Source organism: Magnolia sinica, chromosome 5, assembly GCF_029962835.1.
Source record: "Magnolia sinica isolate HGM2019 chromosome 5, MsV1, whole genome shotgun sequence".
Taxonomy (NCBI): Eukaryota; Viridiplantae; Streptophyta; class Magnoliopsida; order Magnoliales; family Magnoliaceae; genus Magnolia; species Magnolia sinica.
Window position 1 is genome coordinate 111,017,314 of NC_080577.1, and position 26,167 is coordinate 111,043,480.

The 26,167-nt window shown below is 41.3% G+C and overlaps 2 protein-coding genes across 3 annotated transcripts in view; one reads left to right on the plus strand and one right to left on the minus strand.

Annotated features, from left to right (window-relative positions):
• Positions 1 to 1,253: 1,253 nt before the first annotated feature.
• Positions 1,254 to 2,036, plus strand: LOC131246694 (glutaredoxin-C1-like). The gene has a single exon (XM_058247044.1). It carries the CDS (start codon positions 1,332 to 1,334, stop codon positions 1,704 to 1,706), a length of 375 nt encoding a protein of 124 aa, XP_058103027.1. The 5' UTR covers positions 1,254 to 1,331; the 3' UTR covers positions 1,707 to 2,036.
• Positions 2,037 to 6,839: 4,803 nt separating this feature from the next.
• Positions 6,840 to 26,167, minus strand: part of LOC131246695 (RNA pseudouridine synthase 7) — a 35,655-nt gene continuing 16,327 nt past the window's right edge. Inside the window, exons 9-13 of one of the 2 annotated variants that reach the window (XM_058247045.1) lie at positions 22,316 to 22,372; positions 14,255 to 14,380; positions 11,328 to 11,578; positions 8,001 to 8,479; positions 6,840 to 6,987 (exon numbers count right to left, since the gene is read on the minus strand). In XM_058247045.1, the coding sequence (XP_058103028.1) occupies positions 8,377 to 8,479; positions 11,328 to 11,578; positions 14,255 to 14,380; positions 22,316 to 22,372 (537 nt within the window). In that variant the 3' untranslated portion in view covers positions 6,840 to 6,987; positions 8,001 to 8,376. The remainder of the gene's footprint in view (positions 6,988 to 8,000; positions 8,480 to 11,327; positions 11,579 to 14,254; positions 14,381 to 22,315; positions 22,373 to 26,167) is intronic. The other variant, XM_058247046.1, reaches the window with a different exon arrangement.

Genomic DNA, 26,167 nt, shown 5'->3' on the forward strand with positions numbered 1-26,167 from the left:
TGTGGTCAAACTGAGATTTTTTATCCCTCTCATTGTTAATAACAATCACTAACATGACCTTTAAAATTGGATGAACGGAATGGATGAAGCGCACACATCATGATGGGGCCCACGGGGCTGGTGTCAGGGGAGTAGCCAATCCGCTCCCCGGAATTCCTATATAACACCTGTTTTACGTAGCGCTCAAAACACCCAACTCCGATGGGCAGTACGAAACGGAACAATATGGGATGCCAAGCCGTTGGTTTTTGTGTGGGGCCCACCACTGTGTGTATTTTTCATCAAACCATTTAGTGAGGCGTAATTCACTAGGATGAAGTGAAAAAAATAAAAAAATCTGATCCAAATATCAGGTGGGCCCTACCATACGAAATTAGAAATTTACATTGTTCCCTTTGGTGTGGCCCACCAACTTTCTTTTTTTTTTTTTTTAATCCGGAAGTTCCTTTGTAAGTACTGTTAAAATAATGGTTCTCTCTTGACGCTGCCACTAGCAACTGTACGGTGCTATGTGGGCCCCATATTTATGTATGTGATTTATCCATGCCGTCCATATAATTTATTATTATTTTCTTTTCAGTTCATTTTAAGTTATCATCCCAAAAATGAGGAAGATTCAAATCTCATGTGGACCACACCATAAAAAAACAGTGGTGATTGAAAGCCTACCTTTAAAAACATATTAGACTTGGAAAGTTTTGTATGAAGCCGATATTTGTGTTTTTCATGTATTGTAACCTATTCAAAAGGTTGGATGGCAAATAAATACTACAGTCGGCCCCAAGTAGTTTTGTGATCCGTTGATTAATGGACAACAAATATCAGGTTCATCCAAAAACTTTTGTGTTACGCAGGATGTTTTTATATGGTGTGGTCCACATGAAATTTGGATATGGATCCGTCTCATTTTTAGGATAATGCCCTGTAATCTGCAATGACCTTCGAAAAATAAATGGATGGGATGGATAAAAGACATTTATCATTGTGGGGCCCATAGAATACTGACAAGTAGGGAATAGGCGTCCGATGGACGGAGTGGATTTACATATAAAACATGGTGGGCCCCACAAGTTGGGTGTTCCGGTCCCCCTTCTCGAAACGAGAAACGCATTGATGACGTGGACCTGGAATCCCACTCACCCCATTCCTTTCTCTTGCATGCGCTGACAAACCTAACAAACCTTCGTTCAAAATTACGAAACTACCCTCCTCGCTCTATAAATACAACACTACCCTTCCCTTCTCTCCTCACTCGCTCTCACTCACTCTCTCTCGCAATTTTTTCTTTTCTCTTTCGCTTGTTTCGTCCGAAATACCGGAGACCCGTTACGATGCATTACCAGGCCGAGTCGTGGGGCAACTACATGCCGACCCGGAACGCCGGACCCGACCCGCTGGAGCGAATCGAGCGGCTGGCGTCGGAGAACGCGGTGGTCATCTTCAGCATCAGCACGTGCTGCATGTGCCACGCGATAAAACGGCTCTTCTGCGGCATGGGCGTGAATCCAACGGTCTACGAGCTAGACGAGGACCCACGTGGGAAGGACATGGAGAAGGCTCTGATGAGTCTCTTGGGTGGGCCATCTGCCGTCCCTGTCGTTTTCATAGGTGGAAAGCTGGTAGGAGCCATGGACCGAGTCATGGCTTCTCATATCAATGGAACGTTGGTTCCCCTTCTGAAAGAAGCTGGTGCTCTTTGGCTTTGAAATTGGTAGTAAGAAAACAAGAAAAGAATAGAAATAGAAATAGTCAGCCAGAATAGATAGATAGAAAGATAGAGAATGGAAGGAGGGGTTGCTTTCTTTTGCTTCTTCTTCGTTTTGCAATACACCACTAATCTGTTGTTTTCTGCTTTCTTTGGGTTTTTTTCTCATTTGGGTTTTGCTTTTTTTATTGAGAGAGAGAGAGAGAGAGAGAGAGAGAGAGAGAGAGAGAGAGAGATGTAATTGCTTGCTTCTTTGTATATAAAGAAAGAGGAAAAAAAAACTGAGTTGGGTTGTTGGTTTTTCTTCAATGCAAATGGTTTTCTTCTTCTTCTTCTTCTATCTAGTTTTTCTTCAATGCAATGATCTTCTTCTTCTTCTTCTTTCGTTTCTTCCCAACAGGGAGAGAAAGCAAAGTAAAAGAAGCATTGGTTTTTTTAAATTACTAAAATGCCATTATCTTATTCCTTTCTTGGCTTTATTTAGTCTGAGTTTGTTTTTACTCTGTCGCGAGTCACGATATCCATCGACCATCCCAATGGGGCCCACATGCTGAGATGGTCCGACGGCTTGAAACCGTTTCTGATTACTAGCACAAGTTAGACCGTATCTGATAATTAACCTTCAGTGATGATCCTAGCCTTTCGTTCTTAGAGTTGAATGTAAGCCGTTGAAAATTTTCTTTTGATTGTTCTAAATTCATCTATAGATAAATGATAATTACAACCATCCATTCACTGTAAGTTTTATTTTTTCCGTATATTATTAAGCCGACATTATGGACGGTTCCGATGATTGGAAAGCTCAGTGTGTGCTCCCCAGTGAGTAGCGACGGACGATAGCTCTCTTTTATATGCTAGGGGAATTCCTTTCTAGGTTTTGGTAATTCGACACGAGTGTGGTGCCCATCCCACGCGTGTGGCCAATCCGAGCTTTCCATTTAGTTGGGCCATAGTCTAGAAAGTAAATTGACTGTGAAGCGACCATTAGTACGCTGTGGCCCACCTGATGGAAAGCTTTGATCTCATATTGGCACGTGTTCATGTGTGCGCGTGTAGAATTAGAAAATAATGACCGACTTGGCAGCCTAAATAGGCATTATAACGTGGCTACTCCGTACGGCCTGCTCTATTTGTTGCCACCTGTACAGATTTCTATCCCCCCACATCTCTCCGCGCGTGAGATTCTCCACCTTTTGCTATATGCCACGTCACCGTGTATCTCTTGCATTTCCGTACAGGGCCTTTGTGGCCACGTCAGCAAACAGACAGGGAAGCTCCCACACACGCACGGACGCCATCAGCACCTGTGGCCTTTTCTGTTAGAGGCCTGCGCGCGCATGCTAGGCCAGGGGTCCGTGGCGCGGATCTCGAGATGGAAACTTGCCCTGCTGTGCTGACACGTGTCGGTTCCAGAAGGGGGCTGCTGATGAAAGGCAGCGGCATCGTTGCAGAGAATGTCCGCTTTTTCCCACGCTCTCATTACATTTTCTGACGAGGAGAGCTTTGATACTCTGGCAGACTGTGTTGGATGATACGCAGGCACTGACATGTACGCGTGTCACACAAGTATTCTAAAATTGAACTGGATAAATTGTGGATCCCATTTTAAAGGTATGAAAAACCAAAAGTTACGCTTATTTGGTTATATAAAATCGGCTCGGAGGATATTTATTTGACGGTTGAGATGAAAAATATCCAACGGTCTAATTTCTGCAAACAAGTGTCCACGAATAAGAGGTTTTAAGCTAATCTTATATTTGGATCGTGAATTACTTACCGTGCATTACAGAATTGAGGCGGTTTAATTTCAGTTAATGCATGTTAAGTGAACGTATCTGAGTGCCTGCGTATCAAGCATCATACACTGGCAGAGTATCAAGTGTCTCTCGACTATCTTCTGGGAAAAAAAAACGAAAAGGAAATCCAACATCCACTGTACACGTGGCAGGGGAAAGTATGAATCAGGACCGTCCTTCCGATGGTTGAAAGGACATTGACTGATGATCCTAGTCATAGAGGGAGGCGGATTGCCTGATGAGCAGAATCTACGGAACCCAGTATGATGTATGTCTTCCATGCCAAGTCGTCCATCGGTTTGCCAGCTCGTTACAGGATTGAACGCCAGCCGTTGAAAACTTTTTTCAGGCCACACAGGTTTTGCAAACCTTCGTCCAGGTCTGTGTGACCGTGTGAACATGTTGGATGGGCCTTAGGAATGTTCCAACGGCAAGTGTCATTATTCCACTTTTTCAAGTGTAGTACATTTGAGCTTTGGCTATGTTTTTTTTTTTTTTGGAATCGTGCTCTACAATGATCTGGCAAAACGGATGGAGGGCTTGGATTTACTTTAACTCGCTATATTTTGGTTAGATATAGTCCTCTAGCTCGTGTGAGATCACAGTAGTACGTGACAACATTGAACACTTGTGCAAGATCTGATCCATTGAACAGATCAGGTACACCATGAGAATGCCTTAAACTAAAATTCTATGCATTGGATGGTTAGGAACTCCCAATTTAGAAGATTTAATAGGAATCCATCATCCATGTTGGGACCCATCCGTTCAGCATTCTAGAACACATGTTTAAACCATTCCAATCAGATGATCCATGCCATCACTTTTTCTCGCTCAAATGTTGTCCATTTGAAAACACCACAGATCAAAATGGCTAGGATCGTTGAATATGATTTCTGAACCGTGGGATACCATTAAAGGGTCCACTGGACAGATCGCACCCATCCTGCCCCAGCCATGGTGGAAGTAAAGATTTATATTGGAGTGATGTTAGAGAACTGTACTGAATCAATCCCACTTCACGAGCGAGAATCCTCTGATCCAACGGTGGAAAACGCTTCACTGAAGCCATCTTAGGCTCTCAATAGTCTGCAGTGGGGTCCATATCGTTGCACATCATACTGATAAATGGGAAGTTAGCACCATCAGAAACAGCGATAGTACCACGAGCGGTCAAACGGTGATGGGAAGCAGGCCACGCATTTCATCTTTCCTTTTCTTTTTTCTTTTTTTTTTTTCTTCTTCTTTTTTTTTTCTTTTTTCAAGTGATGCTAATATCAAGTGGGGCCCACATTCTGTTGCCATCCAATCCTAGTCGGACCGTTGATCAGAAAGGCCCCTACGAAAGTGACCAAAATGCCCACAATCCAGACCATAGGAAGGAATGTGGGGGTGGGGGGCAAAATGGGTAATAGAGAAGAAATTACAAGGTCCGTAGGTAAACGTCAATAGTATACCAATCCCGATTGTTGAATTGATGGGCCCCACCACGGTGGTAGACACCCTTAAAATCTTTTCACATTAATTTACTCCAAACCATCTATTTGTGGGCCCGCTGATCAGTGCCTCAGAGAATTTCAAATTAGGAGATTTTCTAGACGTTATCCATCCATCCATCCACAATCCGAGCCATCAAATCTTATGTTCCGATCACATAATAATGGGCCCCGGTTGCATGTCCAGTGCACTGAACAAATCCCCTTTTTATTTTCATACCCACTTGGGTTTTATTGAAGTCAGAATCAGTGTGATTTTAAAGCAATCTAGGAGAACTCAAGAGAGAGAACACTCGAATAAAGAGAAAAGATGAAGAAAGATAAGGAGACATCTTTCAAATACTACCTATTCCAACTTATCCAGTCTCGAGTTGAACCGTGACTCACTTGAGTCGGAGGTAAATCAGCCCAACTCAGCTGAATCCGGGTGATGGTCCAGCAATCCAAAAGTGGATAAGATGGGCGCCACACGAATGGCTAATGAGCCCAAGATCCCCCCAGATCGGACGATCCTCACTATAGAAGATTCGGCCTTTTATCGGTTGAGAGGGAACCACTGTTTATTTGGGCCGTTGATAGGTTACGGATTTCCGGTCTGGATGATTTTTCAGTGAGTGGACCAACCATAGTGGGGCACATAATATCCACAGTTTGGATGACTGAAAAATAATACCTCGTTTATGCGATGATTTCTTCTCCATAATTAGGATGATTGAGAAGAATTCTAGTTGTGGTGTGGCCCACCACTTGATGGGATTCTTCCACGTGAGATTCATATTCGTTTTGCCTTTTTTGATGAGGGAAGCTGAAGGAATGTCCCTATCGTCCATTGACTAGTGGATGTGTCCACTGCCACTTTAAATACATTGACATCTTCCCTTTCTATCAGGAAAAGATAATAATCTGTTCCTGTGTAAGAACTGATCCTGTTTTGACAAGCATCTTACCCTTGAAAATATCCAATATTTCAAGGACATAAGTGGAAGAAAAAATTCAGAAGGCATTTAAAAAAAAAGAAAAAAAAGAGGTGCACTCCAGCCGTCGTCGTATCAGATGTGGGGCCCACATGGTTTATGTATCACATCCATCTAATGTGTCCCCTCAGATTACACCAAGGTCTGAAAATCAGCTCAATCCAAAACTCCGGCGAGCCACAGCAGAAGCCAGAAGGAAGACGGTGGGAGCGGTTGCCCACCCTCAAATCTTACTGGGCCCACCTGAGTTTCAGAACAGCAAGATTTTTTCCCCCCAACCCTTCAGGGCAGATGAAGGGTGTGGACAGCCTGGATTTGGTATATACAACACGATGGCCCCCCATGCTCACCAAGACTAAGACCCCTGTACACTTGTTCTGTGTTCTGTGGCCCACCTGGGTTTCTGATTGGGCTGTGTAACATAAGCCAACACATCTGGATGGGTTGGATGTTGTGAAGGCATCATATGGACCCCAATTCTACCAGGTACAACTCCAGCGCACATCTAACAAAAAGGCTCTTACCATAACCAGATAGAATCAGTGCAAAAACCATCTATACCATTCATCCATGCAAATGCCCGTCAATCCGTACCATTGACAGCCACCCTTGTGATGGTCACAAATAGCCCACTGATTGGAGGGGGTCCCGACTGAAAGGCACGTGTGCCGATCAGCACACCATTTTTTGTTTCCTACATACTTTCTACTGTGAAAAAAATCTTAGCTGGTGTATTGTAGACGTGGGACCCAGCAGATGCCGGGCCAGAAACACTATGACTACAATTTCAAGCATTTAAAAAGCCAAATGGAATTTTAAAAAGTTTAAGTTGGTTTCTCAATGATATCATAAGAAATCATTGACTACCGCATAAAGTACTGATTCCTTCCTATCACAGCCATGTAGCAGATGTTCATCGCATCATGAATGAATGCAATAAATAGGAATACGATACCTCCAAATTGGATCTCCATGCTGGCCCAATCCCGAGTACTTTTCTTATGCTAGTGGCTTTCCTGTAATTATCCAAAAGAATGGATGACATCGTATTAAGCATATACACATGGCATGTATGTAACATGCATGGGTATGAAGTATATGCAACTCATGCGTTCATGGATGTCGAAAACATGAAGAATGCAATGGTGGTGCTGCCTGCAGTGTTATAAAACCTGGACTGGATCGGGTGGTCAGAGACTCGGAGTGGTTGGACCGGAACGGTCCACCAAATGGGTGGATCACCTTAAACCCATCAGTTGAAGTGGATAACCATTTTGCAACTACCAGTCTAGGGGAGCACTCCGGTGGTCCCGGTCCCACCGCAAGCTACGGTGGTACTAGGGTGATGTAGGGTGCACATGATGCGTGAACGGAATCCAACCTGTCCATCAGATGCATAACCACAGAAAAGCCCCGGGGTCCAAAAAGTAGCTTGATCCAACACTCAGGTGGGCCATAGAACAGGGAACATGGTGAGAGGGGACACCACCTTTGATTTGCATGGAGGCCCACCTTGTTGTTTACATGTAATTGAGGCAGTTCAGACCCTTCAACTGGTCTGGATGAAGTGTTAGTACAGAAATCCGGAGGTTTCGCATACTCAGTTGGACCCCTGTGAAAATCAAGGTCAGGCATCCCATCTCAATTTTCTGTACGCTATGGCCCACCTGAGTTTTTGATCGAGATGTTTTTTGGGTCCTGGGGACTTTCTAAGGTGATGCATCTGATGGACGGGGTGGACGATGTATAAATATCACATGAACCCCACTCCATTACCACCGTAAGCTTAGGTGGCACTGGTACCACTGGAATGCACCTCATCAGTCAAAGCTTGAACCCATGTCATTAATTTGAATATCAATTAGATGAAGCAGATATCTAGGTCAAGGGGGGTCTAACCAGATGAAACCGGCGGTTGAACCCAAACAACAACAAAAAACGGGTCAAGGTCCGGCCCGGCTTTTAAAACATTTTGTTGCTACCTATACCCATGGAGTATGCAAAAGGGATGAGCTGTTAAGAGACTTACATAAGCAATAAGAATATTGCAAGGGCTCATGCTTTTTCTTAGTTGAGGCGAGAAAATTGAGAAGCTGACTCGGTAGAAGATTTTGAATCCAACTCCCCCCATGTTATAAGATCTGGGCCGTTCATAAGGCAAGACCCAAACGTGTGTGCTGTTACCCCAAAACTAGGCCGTCCAGTCATCAGGTGGATCATACAGGTAAAAAGGTGGTCTGAATTCAATGCCCGCCTGAGCCACCTGATCAATATACTGATTTCTGGGACATGGCACATATCACAGCAGGGCCCACCTGTGAACAGCAAAGATCTCACCCATTGGTACGTGTGGGGAAAGCGGGATTTGGGGTCCTAATCCCGCAAGTAAGATCTTTTAACAGGACTCAACTAAGCAATGCCCAATCTGGATATGGGCATTCATAACTCCAACCGGGTCCAGAGTATCGTATGCAATGCAACCACAAAGCTTCCTCATTCCCATCATATCTGCAGCAGAAACAACACAGAGTCAAGAAAAAAGAAGCCATATGACATTGACTTCATATTAAATGTAACTTACGCAGATAAGTGATAAAAAAAAAAAAAAAGTATATTCAGACCAAAATTATCAAGAACAAATGTAAATTAATACGACGTGGCAGAAAAAAAGTTCCCATCGACGTTATTGTGGCTATTAAATATAAATTTAATCTCTCAACCAAAGGTTTGTAGAGGCCCCCTCTCCACAAGATGCATGCTGTATCACGACCGTCCATCTCATAGGCCCTATCATGGATGGTCCACAGTTAAAAAACCATGCTGATCAATTGATTCTAGCTAATGCTCCTGTGCCTTTCCCAGCTGCATTTTTACTGTTAATCTTCTCGATTTTCTACTGTCAACTTGGAGATGGCTGATTGCATGGTAGAGGTTGCCCAGTCTATGTGGTTTTTGAACGATGGACCATCAAAAGTTGGGTCCACTAGATGAATGGCCCTTGTTCATGCATGTATCTTCCATGTGTATGGCAGAAAAAGAAAAACATATCCAAGCTCAATTGTCACTGCCATATTATTTCCCTTAATAGACAATGGATCACTTCTGAATTTCTATCGATTATTGAGGTGATAAGCTTTGTATTTTTATGACAAAACAAGCAACACTTCCGTGTATTGAATACCATTGTGATGGTCCAGCTACCACATGATCAAGAGAAGCCTTATGAAATTAAGGAAAAAGCTACATCAGCCCATCCCTTGTTCTGAAGAATCTGCACGAATGTGACAAAAAGCAGCCGGCCTAGTCTAACTTGATTGATCAAATCTATATTACAAAAGTAGCATTGGATGGTAAAAACATGAGAAGATCATAGAAGATCGAACTGAAATCAGGTTGTAAATTGTAAGATTGTTTTACATCTTTTCTAAAAATGGTAAGACTAGAAGATCTTAAAATTCTGAAAATAAAAGTAAAACTATACAAATATCTTAAATATGTCAAAAGAAAAGAAAGATAGCATTTATTTAAGTTAAAATATGTGCGCACGCACACATTCCGAAATGCCCACATAAAATGGCCAGAAGTAGCTGGTGGGAGGGAGAATCTGAAGTAGGAGTGAATGAGTGATGCACCACACACACACACACACACACACACACACAGACTCCGGCCAGAAGTAGCCGGCGGTGGAAGCACTATGAGGCATATAGCAGGAGGGAGAATCTGAAGTAGGGGTGAAAGAGTAATGCATCAACTGGTAGGCTCCTGCATATAGGTTTCAATCAATAAGGTACAGCTAACTTGACAATAATAAGAATCATCAAACCTTGCACCATTCCCTTTCATGGATGGGACGACTAGAAAAACAATTTCTTGAAACCGGGATTGAAGTTGAATCATGAATCTTACTTGCAGAGATTATATCATGACATTTGAATCATAAAGAGTTGCATCCTGCATACTAGGAATATTGTGCTGCACCATTTTTCCTGTCAGTGTGTCATATGCAGGACAGAGTCATGGAAAAGGTGCCCATCTTGAAGGCACTTGGTGTGAAACTCATGCCAAACTGGGCCACAGAGAGATAGAGGCTCAAATCACCATCCATCCATTGATTTTGATGGTGTAGCCCATGAAAAGAGTGGTTCGGCTTAATTTTCACACGAGGTGATCTTCATGGTGACGCGGACCTTTTGCGTGGCTCAAATGTCCTACAACTGACAATGATGGGAAAAAAGGCATAGAATGCTAGGTCTATATGATGTTTCCTCAATCATCAGTAGGATTTTAACAAAAGATTGGAACCTCCCCAAAATGACTTGAAAATGAACAGCTTGCAGGCCAACAAACATCAGCCTTGCTCTTTTACCCAGGCTCTTGGAACTGGTCATGTCACACAATGTTTTGTTTTATTCAAACAGTCGAATTCCAAGAGTTAAACCTTATAAAACTTTCATCAGTCACCTGCACCTCAATTGGGGTTAAAATGGTCTGTTTGTATGGATAATTTTTGAAATTTGCAAACATTTTGTAATTTCACATAGGGAGGTTTTGCTTATTTTTCAGACAATTGAAAGCCTTGTAGCATCAACAGGAGATATTTTTTAGAGGGATTTTATTTTTTATTGTTAAGATAGTATGACCAGCCAAAAAGCGTTAAATTAGCCTCTGATGTAGTTGACACCAGTCACAAAACTTCCACATTACATTTAAGAGAGCAACATTAATTCAGTCAAAGAAATCTGATACTTTTATTATTTATTATTATTGAGAAGCCACCAAGATTTTATTAAAGGTAAGAAAAGAGCAGTGTGAACATGAGAGATCTATTCCCCGGTAATTACACACAGCCCGACCAATGAGGAGCAAGTGACTCAAAAGAGCAGTTTACAAACGTTTAAAGAACCACAACCCAAGCAATCACATCAAAGTTTTCCCTCCTAAACACTTCATCAGGACAAGAGTGGAACAGTGCTGAAAGCATTTATTGTTGCGCTCTGCACATAGAGACCAACGGATAGAGACTGACGGTCCACAAGATGAGAGCATCCACAAAAAATGAAATAACTGTGACGGTACAGAAATTGTAATGAAGCTGGAATTTCTCCAATGACTAAAATAAACTGCAGCTCCATTTTAAAAGGATATATTGGTTAGTTTTTCAGCAATCTCTGAAAAAAGACAGCTAAGTAAATGCTTGGCTATTCAGAAAATCCAGCTGATAGAGATATAACTTGTGAAGAGTGTAGGTAGTGATGTCATTTTTAAAATAGGGCGCAGCTTTTTTTAAGGAATAGAACTTAATTCTCATAACTTTAGAAGAATTGTGATGCCAAGAGTAGCAACTTGAACTTACCCTTTAGGGCCCAAATTAGGGCAGTTAGTACACATAGGATCAATGCTGAAGTCCTCCCCTGAATCTGTGTTTTCAACTTCAGAGGAACGATCGTCACAAGGTAATCCAGATGCCAACAGATAATGAGTTGCACCCGAGATGGCGGCTCTATCAGCACCCATTCCTTCCGTAGACCGTTGAGCAACAACTTCAGATAGGTATAGCATGTCATTGGCTATAGGATGGCCCGTATATTGTAGATGGACACGAATCTACATGATTCAGAATCAATGAAAGGTTAAGAATTTTGAAGTTCAAAAACTGTAGAGCAATAGGAATCATAAACTAATTAAGCACCCATTACCTCCCAATCTAGCCAAGGATGCATAAAAAGATAAAAGAATTTAGCAAATAATAAGCATTTTCTTATTTATACCAAACTATAACAAAATTCAATTATAGAATCACTACAGGAACCAAGCATAGATATGGACTCACTCCTAAATATTGAAGCAGCTGTTAAGGTCAAATAACCCAACAGCTCCATTAGGTAGGCAGCAACCATGCTGTCACGGGATTGTAAATGGTCTCCATTAGGTAGGCTCCATTACGTACATTGTCTGCCATACTTCATTCCATTTCCCAATTGAGGGACCCTTGCCTGTTAATGGGCTTACCACAGTTACTCATCCAGATATTCTAGAGTCCATGAACATTCTATGAATATCTAGATATTCTAGAGTCACACACACACATGTCAAATGTGTGTACCCTACAAAGTCTCTTGTTTATTGGAATTGGGTTATTAGTAACCCCTTTTAATGAATGGCATAAGTCATTAGTGACTTATCTTATTGTTAATTGTGTATGGAAACTGGATGTATACATATGTAGTGGGTTATAGTAGATTCCTTTATGCAATCTCTAGTAGGTTCCTAGAGAAAGAATGAAGTAAACACAACGACCACCATGGCTAAGGGAGAGTTGTGATAGCACTGCTTTTTAAGTACCCTAAATTCCATTAGCATTCCATCGAGTTTGAGCTACTGAGGACTAGTTTGTGGATATCCTATGTGAAAAGAACCAACGACGAGTTGGGATGGTTTGATCTCCACCATCAAGCATCTAGCTGCCTATGCCATTCACCACAAGGGAGTGCAAATCTCATCTGCATTGGATGGATCGCATTAAATCACCTACCAAGAGACCCATCATGCTTGGTATGGTTGATTTGATCATGCACGAGCTTGGACTTATCCTTAGACCTAACGCTACAAAGATACTTTGTGGTCTTAGTGTAATGGCTTTGACACACTTTTTGACACCACAAAGGTGCTTGACATACGTGTGATTAGGTACATGCATTGAGATTAGGTCAAGGCGTAATGTACTCCAACATGGGATCCACTAATTGCCCGGGACTTGATTAGTAGCTAGATCTTGCCTATTAGATACTCCAACAAGCTATAAATAGCTAACTGGCATCTCAAAATTTTTTCAAAAGGCTTTACCTTTGATTTCAACCATTGGATTTTTATTTTATAGTTAAAATCTTTTAATCAAGCTTGATGGAAATCTAATGGTTAGATCTTTTTGTGGCCCACCTCTTGAGCTTTCATGGACTTTAGGCCAAGATTGGATGCCATTAATAGTGGAAGATGGACTTTTAATGTTGTACGGCGCCTTACACTGAAGTCCATAGTGGTTATCATACTATTTCCATATTGTACTCCTACTTGGAAACCTTAGATTCCTCCAAGATTCTAACCCAAAGGGGGGGAATAGGCATAAAAGTCACATTCCCCCTCCTCTTTCCTACCTTGAGTGTCCCATATATATATATATATATATATATAAAGAGAGAGAGAGAGAGAGAGAGAGAGAGAGAGAGAGAGAGAGAGATACTCATCATCATATCTCTACTCAGTCCAATAGTGTGGCAAGAAGAAGATTCTATGCTTCTCCCTCTAAAGAAGAATGTGATGATTCAATGCCATTCCTTCTCTGATGAAGGTCTCTCCTTGATCAAGGAATGGCATTGAATCATCACAATCTTGTGGACAAGCAAAGGTATGATTTCAACCACCTGTTTTAGATCTTTTTAGAAACTCTAGGGTTAGAATCTGGATTTTTTTAAATTTATGCTTCCACCAATATATAAATACATACATACATACAAAACACTTGGACTGGGCTTACAACCGTTTACTCATTCAAGCCATGAACATTCTATGAATGTCTAGATATTCCACATAAACACATAAGCAGGCATGCATGCAGATAGACAGACATACATAGGCACTTATGTAAATACCTGACTGAGCATACAGCCCTGACACACGCATGCAGACATATGCATGCATATACATAAAGCAATAAATGACTTTATTAAACCCCCAAAGTAAAAAAACACACAAAGAAGACGACCCATAAAAGGAATAGTCTTATACATATTTCTCCAAGTCACAAGATTATTCAGGAATTTCTAGAGAATTCTACATGCTTTTATTATCATTAGGATCTAAATTCCTCTACACTCAGGCTCTTTGAGGCTCTTCTATGCTTTTCTACATTCTTTTAGACCTTTTTGCTATGACAATAGATCTCTACAATGCTCTACAATACTATCAAAAGCAGATGGCAAAGGGTAGAGTTCCAACTCCATGACTGTGTGCTGGGAAGAAATGCAATTGCTGAAAGAAAACCAGCATGGTGGACAACACTAACAACATGCTAATTGAATGGGTTATGCCAAATATTTTCCACTGAACATTGTTTTAACTGCTGCACAGATCATAAATCAAACTAATCTAAAACCTATTTCAGACTCAATGGGCAATCAGTTACAGGCTTTTGTACTTTCATATCAACACATTATCAGAACATTTCCATCTTTTGGAAATCACAGGACTGGTTCTAGTTGCCAAATAAAGCAAAGTTTCTATTACCTGATGCGTCCGGCCAGTGATAGGTTCACATAGGACCACACTATGAGTTCCATTGGTGCTAATTCTCGTAAACTTTGTACATGCAGTTTTCCCCTTCAGAGGTCTGTCGCTACAGGGGTTGTCCACCTGCACAAAAGAGAAACCAGTAATATAATTACCATATACCTGTTATCTGCAAGATTTAGAGCATTTCGGAATTACTAGCAAACAGATAATAAATTGGGACAGGGTCAAAAGGATGGCTATACACTAGTGCCAGATACAAATATGGCTTCTTAGTCTCCTAGAGCAGATATATGTGCATTTAATTCATATTTTCACCGAATCCATTAAATATTCAAAAGATGAAAACATATGTACGTGCGCACATGCGCGCACACACACACACACACACACACACAGAGCATAGAGAAAGAAGAAGAAAAAAGAAATTACAGACCCAAATTATATATCAGATGTGCATATTACTAAGCTGCAGGAGAACACATGCATATGGGAGTACAAAATTGAACTATCCATACTCAAAACAGTTGTGAGTACAAAATTGAACCATCCATACAACTTGGCATCCAAAACTACAATTACACAAATAAATCAAATAGTGCGCACTGGTTGCTGAGCGGATTGTATCCATCAGGCGCATATAGGTTCAATTGAGATTTGTTTCTCCGGAGTACCAAAAGCAAGCATGACACTCCTTGACTCTCCTAGTCGTACGACTATGCAGTCCACGAGGGGTGGTGATGCCATCTTTTGCTCCTGTTCACATTTTGTTTTCTAAAAATGGATTTCAGGTTACTTCTGTCATGCCTAAAATATGCTTTGTGGTGGGACATGCACCACTCTTTGCACTGCATGTCTTTCTATTGTGAGTGACGCTTGCCATTTTGAAGCTATTTTTCATCGCATGGTGTACTCCATGGCATGTCTGCCTTGTCTATTGAAGCATGGCCTGAGCTTGGGTCTATCATAGCCTGGACTTGGCCCTAGATATCAGACCCAAGGACCATGCCTGGGCCCAATGTCAGGCCAGGCACATTCCTTGACGGGCCTCCCAGCAACTGATGGCTGATGCATGATGATTGGACATGTTTCGTCATCTTGGAGAGAAACACCTGACACCTCCTTGTCAAATTGCTACCGGGCCGGGACCTCATCTTCAATTTTTTTTATTTTAAGGATAATTGATTTTATTAATGAAACAGCTAAGACAAAGTCGAACCGGAAAAGAATACAACCCCCACATTACAACCTGAGCAAAGACAAAACTTTACAAAAAAAAAAAATTATTCTTTACCCCAGATGCCATTCTAGCACACATCTCGTTTGGACTTCCAATAGTCCCACGATCCTTGTTTGTTTAGGAAACACCTCCTATTTTATTCCCCCCAAATGTTCCATAAAAATTGATGGGGATATCGCGCGTGCGCGCTGCCCTCTACGCACGGAGGGCCCCACCGTTGATTTGGCTCGATGACGACGTCCAGGGAGGGCCTCCTAGTTGGAAGAAGAAGTTTTGATTCAAAAGAGTGGGCCCGATAGTCACGAAAAGCTCATTATAGGATCCCATGATCATGTCCCACTAGTCGGATTAAGTTCATACTTTAAGTTTTGCTTATTTATATTATTTAGAACATCATGAACGCTTTAAATTTCTTTGATAGGTTTTTATTTTAGTTTACTTTATCACCAAGTAATAGGTTGCGCACATGACGCGGGTTTTGGGGTATAGGGTTTTCCTATAAATAGGCACCCCTTGTAGTTCTTTTTCTCATTGAAGATTAATAAAAATTCCGTGTTTTCCTACTCTCTGAGTTGTGAAGCCTAATTGGGTGCGAAGCTCTCCCTTCATCGAAGGGCTAACTACCGTGGTGCGAAGTCACATCTATCCCGATCCGCTCTTATCTTCTATCATCCATACTTCCTATCTTCTTCCATCCATATTTCTATTCTCCTACAATCATCTACGCTTCAAATCCATCTTCTATTGCAGCCATTTTTCTCTCTACAGCAGATTTCTAGAATCTGGCCCTACAGGAGGGCCGAAACTTTAGCGGAGCACCACGCACAAACCTTGCATCGGATCAAGCTGAGATTTGGAGTTTTGGAGTCCATCCCTGGCCGACCAGGGCCAAGGTGGCCTTTTTCTGAATAGTGGGCCCCACACACGTGCGGCCGGGATCACACACACGAGTGTCTGGGCCATTGTTGTTGTCCACGCGTACGGTACTTCTCTGGTTCGTCTCTCTCCTCTCTTTCACTCCGCTTTCACCTAAAATCCCTAAACATAACCCTAAATTACTCAAATCTCCAATTTTATGCTCCTTTTCTTATCCTAGGATTCTCTAAATTCGAATTGGTGAATCCCTTGGATTAGGGAGTGATTGTTGTGCATGTGTGGATGATTTTTACTTCCCTTTGACCATCGATTGGTCTATAATTTTACTGATCCAGCCCTAGCCTGTGTAGGCCTAGACCCACATAAATTCCCCTTGCTTGAATATTTGAACTTTTGTGTGGGATATGAAATTTGTGTAATTGTTTCTGAACTAACGTGATCTTAAGCATGAAATCTTGCACATCATATCTGAATTTCATGTCCTGCATCAAAAGCGCTAGCAAGATCATGTGCCAAATTATTGATTCTTCCTTTACCAGATTCCCACCATGTCTACCCTAAAGAAGAGCGTCTACTAAAGAAGGCATTATACATGAATTCCAAATATTGCCAAAAATGCAATCCATGGTCTATGGTTAAGATTATCCTTCTCCCAACCAACCATGCAAAGGCCGCCACCTTAGTTGGAGCTCCATATAACCAAAAACCATGAAAGAAATCCTGACTTCGAGAGACCGATCATGTTCAGAGCAACTGGTAAAAGGATCAGCTTGTAAACTTTCCCGATGGAGAAGCTTTCCAAACTGGAGAATCCTTAAGATGCTGAGGAATGATGGATATTCTGTAGACGCTCCGATAATTTGGCGATATCAGCCACCTCCTCGTTGGATGAATCCCTTTGGCAAGGAGGGCACCAAACACCACTGTTACACCTGCCAAGGGAGAAGCAGCCAGCCATAACATATTTTTTATAGGGCTATTCTTGCCAGCAAAGAGAATTCTATCTTCAGAGGATTGGCCCTACACCAAGGGTCTTCCCAGAAACGAACACAAGTCTCGTCTCCAAGAGAGAAAAACAACCCTTGCTTAAACGAAGGACCGACAAAGGCAACGGCTTTCCAAATACCCAAAGCTCGATAATGTGAAGATTTCTCTCCCATCCTCCCCAATTAGACTCCATATTTAAAAGCTATAACTTCTCTCCATAGCCCACCCTCTTCATTGCAAAATCTCCATTGCCACTTTCCTAACAATGCCACATTCATGGATTCCAACACCCTTGTGTCCACTCCACCTTCAAAAATCTGTTTAATAAAACCTCTTTTGACTTGAGAAGATGAAAATTGTGCCCATTGTCAACCCCTCTCCACAAGAACTCACACCTTAGCCTTTTCAACTTGTCCAATACAAACTTCGGGTACCTGAATAGTGACATGAGGTAGAGAAGAAGGTTAGATGGCATTACTTTAATGAGTGTGATTCGCCCTTCTAATGACAAATGACGACTCTTCCATCTGGAAAGCTTCCTCTCAAATCTTTCAATCACCTTACTCAACAGATGTTTCGCTAGTTTTCCCAAGCATAACAGCAGGCCCAAATAAGTGGAACGGAACGTCCCAATAACTCACCCAAATACTTCTGCAAAACTAGATACTTTCTCCTTAGACAAGCCAATACCTAGCATCTCACTTTTTCCAACATTCTTTAGCCATGAAACCTCCTCATAGCACCCTAGTATTTTCCTCAAGTTGCCGACCTTTGAAATTTCTGTATCATACAATAAGATTGGATCATCCACCACAAACAAGAAAGGTGAAAGCGGGTCGCCTTACCTTAGGACCCTAGAAGCTTTGAAAAAACCATGTGGCAAACCGTTTGCCAAAACAAAGATAAAAGCCGATGAGACACATGCACACATCCACTCTATACATTTGCTTCCACACCCTATCATTTCTAGCATATATTTGAGAAACCCTCAATCATCGTGGTTGCATGCCTTCTCGATGTCTAGTTTGCACACTAGTCCTTGAGTTTATACAATCATGAGCAATGAGTGCATTGCCTAAAATCTATCTATTTTCCACGAATGCCCCTTGATTTCTAGAGATGACATTTGCTAAAACCTGCCTGAATATGGATGCAAGGATTTTTGCTAGGATCTTGTAAGCGATTCTAATCAAACTAATAGGCCGAAGGTCTAAGGGACTGCACCTTCTTTCTTTGGAATGATGGTTATAAATGAAATCCCCATTCCGACAGGAAGCTAGTCTTTTTCGAAGAACTCTTTTATTAACTCTGTCACATCCCTTTCGAGAAAGTCCCAAAATACTTGATATAAGGCCATAGGATAACCATATGGGCTTGGAGATTTCTCTTCCTAAAGATTCAACTATACCTTTGATTTCTTCTTCAGATACTGGCTTCTCAAAGAATTCCCTCTCCGAGATTGAGAGATGAGCAAAAGGAAGATCGTCCGACCTAGGTCTTCTCCCTCCATCACTGGATAGTAACCTAATATAAAATTCCATAATAGCCAGACAAATTTGATCCTTCTTTTCAATACTAACCCAATCCACCACTAGACTACTTATCCGGTTGTTCCTTGCCCTAGCACTAGCGATGTTATGGAAGAAACCGGTGTTCTTGTCACCTTCCTTTAACCATAGTGCCCTCGACCTCCGCCACCACTTAATTTCTTCCTCTTTTAAGTATTTGGAATCATTTGCCTCCAATGATGAGCGTCTGAGACACTCTTCTTCAAATACTTCGCCCCTCTCTTCCTTAATATCCAAGCCCATGTATTCCACATATCATGCTTTCGACTACATTCCTTTTACCTAGAAACTCCTTTTTCCAACCGTTCAGCTAGCCCCTGAGTAATTTGAGCTTTTGAGACAATTTAAAACTAGTAGTGCCTTCAACCTTGAAGGAGAGCCGCCAATCTTTGATAATATCCACAAAGCCTTCCACTTCTAACCTCATTAGTCCAAACTGAAATGGCTTAGGACCAGTGTTTTAAATATCGACGATATCGGCTGACATATCCCACCAATGCGATACGAAATGCACAAGTAGTGCGATATATCCCACATGTTTGATTTGGTGAGCATTTTCGAATTTCGATCCTTTTATTTTCTGTAAATCATGTTAAATTGGTGTCAAATTGTTACAAATCCATGATTTTTCATGTTTTGTATAAAAAATCATGGATTGAGAGCTTCGATTTCGAAATTTGGAGTGGGGCGAGTTGCGAAAAATTGAAAAAAAATAAAAAATTCTCAATTTATTGCAAATCATTTGCAATGTGTCCAAGCATCAAATCAACCATGTATCATGTATGTAACACAATCTAGTGATTCTTCTTTTGCTTTTGAATGCATTGCTTGTGTTTCCACATGTCTTCTTACATTTATAAATTATATGAATAGACATTGAATATACTTGCATCAATTCAATTAGACAACGCATAGATTAGGACCCCATACAAAGAAAACCTATTGTGTGTACTTGTTTTTTGTAATGTTTTGATTTATAAGTGTGTATTGATGTCTTTTTTAACAATCACTGAAGTTTCATTGAAAAATTCAACCAATTTTCCAATGTTTCCCCATGCTTCCAACAACAGCGATACATTACATGATACAACCGATATATCCCACACGATAACCGATACGTATCCGTATCCCAAGAATGCGATACGTAACGCGATACTGATATTTCGAACACTGCTTAGGACCCAGTTTTCTTCCTTAACTTCCAATAATTGATCGGTGTTCGGAAATAGGCCTAGGAAGACCTCATAGATAGACCAACATATACCTATCGATCCAATCAACAGACAACAAAAACCTGTCCAACCGAGACAACATCAGCTTGTCCCTCCCATTGGACCAAGTAAACTCAGCCCCTCCCATCAGAGTATCAACCATTTTGTTATGGCTCACCCACTCCTCAAAACCCCTCATGCCTTTAGTAATTCGGCTACCGCTCGACTTCTTGTGTGCAAATTTACTGACATTGTAGTCGCCCTGCACACCAAGGTAAGTTAAAGCTTGCTCTATTCGAATTTAATTCTGCCCACAAAAGGTGCCTTGATTTGGGTGACATGGGCCATAGATATTGTGAACAGCCATTTGAATTCTGAAGCTATTTCCTTAAAGGATATGGATACTGAAAAAGAACCAATTGAACTCTTCCAATTTCCAAAAGTCCATGTTGCAGGCCACCACTATTCCTCCTGCATAACCAATGGCATTCAGTGCAATCCAACCCTTATTCTTAAGTCCCCAAAGTGAGTCCAGCATTCTGTTGTCAAAAGATTCCAACTTCATTTCTTGAAGAGATATGATCAGATCTTTGTATCTCTTACAAACCTCCATTACATAGCCTCTCTATTCCTTGCTCCCCAACCTGTACACATTTCAGCTAAGTGCCTTCGTTGGGAAACTGTTCGAGCCCCTCTTCCCACCGTTGGATTTGCTGCTTGAGTCATAATTTACCGAACAATCCAGACTCAGCAACTCTCTCCAACCTTTTGGGACTTTCTTCAGTCTCTATATCTGAGCTTCCCTCGGCCTCTGATACCTCTTTCCCTATCAAAGGAAACAAAAGCATGTACGTCGTCATCGCCCGCACCAAAAGGCAAACCAATCGACTTACCTACACGCTCCAGCATATCTCGGTACCAATCCAGTTCTTCCCTTGACATTGAGATAACACCATCAGCTTGCCAAGTGCCGCCTGTGAGCTAGAAAAACAGTGTGGCTTCTCTTGTCTCATCCAGCTCCTCACAGCCTGCAGCAGTGTAACATCCAGAGCATTGTCGAAGTGGTAGACACAGGCAACCTCATCCACTAGATGGAAAGGATCCAATTCCTCCATGCCCTTCTCTCGCTCATTAACTTCCAGAGCAAAACCATCAGCCAAGTCAAACAAGGAACCAGAATGAAATACCTGGATCTCCTTGCCTGCATAGCTTGACTCTTTAGCAACCCCAAAGGAAGCAAACGACTCGAGCTCATGCACAATCTTTGACTGTAGTTCACATTTATCTCCCATGCGTGACCCTTAAAATTTTGTGGAAGATGCGATAGAACACTGTCTTCAATCACACATGGAGGAATAGACATGAGCGTGAGAGAATTGTTTAAACCAATCTGGCCATGTGTCAAATGTCAGACACTGCTCCGGCGCTCTTCACTGTCACCTGTAAACATCTCCTCCGCAGGAACGAGACACCTAACATAGGGCTCCTGACATCCCTGACAAAAGCAGCTTACATCAGGGCCACGTGTTGCAGGGATCAGAAGTCCCGGCGCCCTCCTTTGCTTCCCACCGAATGTCCCTGACAAAAACCTCCCTGCATACATGGCATCCTCTTGTAATTGCAACCCTCCTCTCCCCTATATGTGTCCACACTTGCAGTGGTCTCCATTCCGAGCTTGCTTCCGAGCCTACTCTCCGAAGCCATTTGTTAACTGTTAACCGAGCCACCTCCAGAGCCTGATTAAGTGCCTGAACCAGCTGTTGAGATATTAAACGAACTTCGGAAGTACTTATTAAAAGACACATGTGTCAAAGAGGGTTCTCATTTTGGGGGTTCTTGGAACATACAAGAACCGTGTCTTCTATCAACAAGCAGTACTTATTAACATGCAGACCACCCTCAACGTGGCGTGTGCTAACTTCTTTTTACCTCTTTCTATTTTTGGAAAGAAAAAGGAGCTTCTGCCAGTGGTAGTCATGGTGGATAGCACAGAAAAATGTCATGCCATGACACATTACATGCACTGTAAACAACATGTACAACAGTAAAAGCCAAGTGAATGTACCCCAGTTACTTTCCTGAAACTAATTACAATGCAAGATTTGAAACTGAAAATAGATAGAATAGGAAATAAAAAGTTCTACATCCACTGATTTAAACAAGAAAAGAGTTTTACCTCCACTGAGCTCCTTCCTTCTCGAGCATTATAATTTACATTTGCGTTCACCACTTGCTGGAGAGGAAACTATAATATTAAGATACTGCTAGTGCAATGATGAAATAGAAATTCAGGTAAATAACATTTTGAAGAAATCTCATCCTGTCAATCAGATGCATGTTAACCAAATTTTAGTAGTTGAAGTAAATATTACGAAAACAAGGGTTGCAGCATATTTTAATCAGGCCTTCCTGAATAAAATATGCTATAGAAGCAAAAGAGCTAACCGAAGCTTTCTAATATAATTACTTGCATGGCTTATTTCTCATAGAATCCTCTTCTTTCACTTGGTTCCATTGTCTTAACTGCATCTGCTATGCCAATGAGTAAACTGGCACATCCACTCAAGATTTCCAGATCCATCATCAAGAATGAGAGCGATTTCTTCCTCTTTTCTTTTTTCTTTTTTTTTCTTTTTTTAAAATGATCAGTAAGAAAAACATTATTGAAAAAAGAGGACCTGAAGGCCATTACCCCGATAAAGCATCACAAAAGAGCAACAACCAACTAAGGGTGCCATCCCTAGAGCTAGGAGGAAAAAAGAAACTTGACACCATCATGAGCAAACAAGGCGTTTTAACTCTTTCAGTGACCACTGATGTTGGAGCACTATACTAGAAAAAGTGCAATCTTTTATTTCCCTCCAAATAGGCCATAAAATTGCCATGGAGAAAAGCCTCCAAGAGACGTTTTGCTTCCTGCGAGCAACGGTGATGCCCTCTCCAAGCTTGAAAAGGCATCTGAATCATACCCGGCATAGACCACATAACATTGAATTACTGGAGGCCTTGTCCCCAATGGCACTTGTAAAAGAGCACTGGATAAGAAGATTTGTGGATTCAGCATCTTGCAAGCGCATTCAGCATCCGACACCCAATGGCTCGTTTCACTTACATTGATACAATTGTTTGATAGACTAAAATCCAAATGGAGAATGAGGATGTGTTATGCACTTAAACTATGGATGACATTATTAAATCATAAATCTCAGATATTTGGGGACAGCTACCAAGAAAAATGAATCAACATCTCTTCATAGACTTGTCCCAACTATTTGGGGATTGGGGTTACCTAACAAGACAAATAAAATAAAATTTTAAAATATGACTCAGTTCACTCCTTATGATTTAGATATGATTTCCAGTTTTGAGAATTTCCGTGTGAACCCATTCCTACTTCATCCACATGGAAGAACATAGGAGTACCAGGAACAACATTTAGAGCCTCACAACTTGCACATTATATGGGTTTCATTTACGATTAGCACCATGACACAACCAAATGGCCACACAAGCCAATTGATCTCTGCGTGTGTTAAAAAAATAAATAAATAAATAAATAAAATTTAAAAAATTTAAAAAAGGCCAATTGATCTAAGATTTGAAGAATCTGACCATTCAGATTGTCTTGGTTGAGATTAGGACCAAATCCATGGTCTGATGTTCAACCTCATGAGATCAACAGTCAGATTATGTTACAGCTGGTAAGGTCAATCAGAAGGCTCTCAATTTCATAGGATTTATTTGCTTTCCTTAATTTCTAAGGTTAAATTGAGTATTTAATAAGTTTCCTTTTGTAATTTCATTACTCCTTTCATGGGCCACTTTTGGGGCACCAACAATGTGAGAATGATATGAAATTGGTCTCGTTTGATAGCCTGTTGAGTATGGTTTTGAAAGAGCCCAAGTTCATGCAATTCTAATGTTGTTCGAAAGACTTATGGCCAAGTTATGGAAGGCGTGGGGTAGTGATGAATTTCACGGACTGATTTAGTCTTTTCCACAATTCGGGCTTCTAACATGGCTAAGTTTGGAGTTGTAAAGCATTATGATGTCTTTGAAATAAGTTCTCGAGGTTTTGTTTGCTTTTCTTTGCCTTTGACTAGAGAATTGTTGGGATTTGCCTTCAATCTTTTTCTTCTTTTCTTTGATCCATTTGCATCTCCCTTTGGGGCTTGATCACACCATAGTCTCATTCCAAGGTTGCAAATATGCATTTATGGCCGATCATTCATTAACCAAGATTCTTCCAAGTGAAGAAGTTGGCTAACCAGACCTTTTTGGTGAGAGAAGATCTCAACCATCAAATAAATTCTAAAATGCAACCATACTACAAGCCTTATTTTGAACCTCATTGTGGAGGGAAAGAACAACAGACTTCACAATTCCAAGAACGATGTTGATTGAATTGCCAACCACCAGCCTGTACATATCTCTAAAATTGTCTCAAAGATTTGAGATCACAAAGCTTAGTCTGTAGGAGATGTTGCACCCCATATCAAACAAACACTACCACCAGGATTGAGTTTTCAACAATATAAAAGAACTTCCAGAAAATTCAATTTTGCATGTCTCGAACAATTATTTGTGCGCATGTAATGGATGATTGTTCATATTCTCTGGTCTCCCTATGCATCTTTACAATGCCCAGTACTGCATTGTAAAACAAAGTAGACATGTATTTACATAAAACATGAGGATTCATTTCATGAATGGATACAGTTTATCTTAAATAGTTTCATCACCTATTTATGTATATGGATGTGTACATATAGATACATACATACATGTATGTGTGTGTACACACACACACACACTCTGTGGACTCCACGGTGATGTGTGTCAGACATCCACCCCGTCGATCAGATGCACCCTTCCATGGTGGGCCACATGCCTAAAAGTCAAGCCAACCAATGACTTCAGTGGGCCACACCACAAACAACAATTGAGAGTAGATATCCAACCACTGAAACCTTCATGATCGTGTATAGGACACACTGAGATGTGGTTCAAACATCCAGCCCATCCACTGTGTGTCCTACTTGGATGAGGGGTCATAAGTTTCAGCTTTATCAAAAACTTAGGTGGGCCCCACCAAGTGGTTTTAGATGTTTTAGGCACAATTTCACATGGTTTCAAAGGGCATGGCCCACTTGAGTTCCTGATATAGCTGCTTTTGGGATATCCCATAACCTAGAGGGGACCTACCAAATGCACAGTGTGGATGCATAGATCATAGTGGGGCCCACAAAGCTCGACCTCATGGGAAACCCCCACGAGGTCAACCTCATAGTATGACCTCATAGGGACTTCCCATGAGTCGAGCTGTGTGGGACCCACCGTGATGTGTGTCGGACATCCAAACTGTGCATTTGGTGGGTTCCCTCTAGGTTATGGGACATCCCAAAATCCAGTTGTATATGGAACTTAGGTGGGTCACACCATCTAAAACCATGTGAAACATGCCTAAAACATCTAAAAGCACTTGGTGGGGCCTCCGCCTACCTGAGTTTTTGATATGGCTGAAACTTGGTGTGACCCATCATCCATGTGGGACAAACAATGGATGGGATGGATGTCTGAACCACATCTCAGCGGGCCCTATAAATGATCATGAAGGTTTCAATTGGTAGGTAAACACTCTCAACTATTGTCTATGGTATGGCCCACTTATGTCATGGATTGACCTAATTTTTAGGCCAGTGACCTACCATTGAATGGTGCATCTGATTGATGGTGTAGATGTCCAACACACATCATGCCCAAACAGCTCGACTTCATGGGAAGTTCCCATAAGGTAGACCTCATAGTACCATTTTCCTATATATATATATAGTTGAATTAACATAAACATGCAATAGCTCTGTGATTAACCATGTATTAAGTCTTCCATGTTGACCTCTACTGGCTGCCTATCATTGAATGAGCTGTTGAATAATCGGTTCACAATTCAATAAACTTTGGAAAATAATGAAATATTTGAGATAATGAATCACATGAGAGAGAAGCCATCATAAAAGCAAGAAATTAA

Excerpts from the sequence above, each read along its gene's own strand:
- LOC131246694 (XM_058247044.1), top strand. The coding sequence starts at position 1,332 with ATGCATTACCAGGCCGAGTCGTGGGGCAACTACATGCCGACCCGGAAC.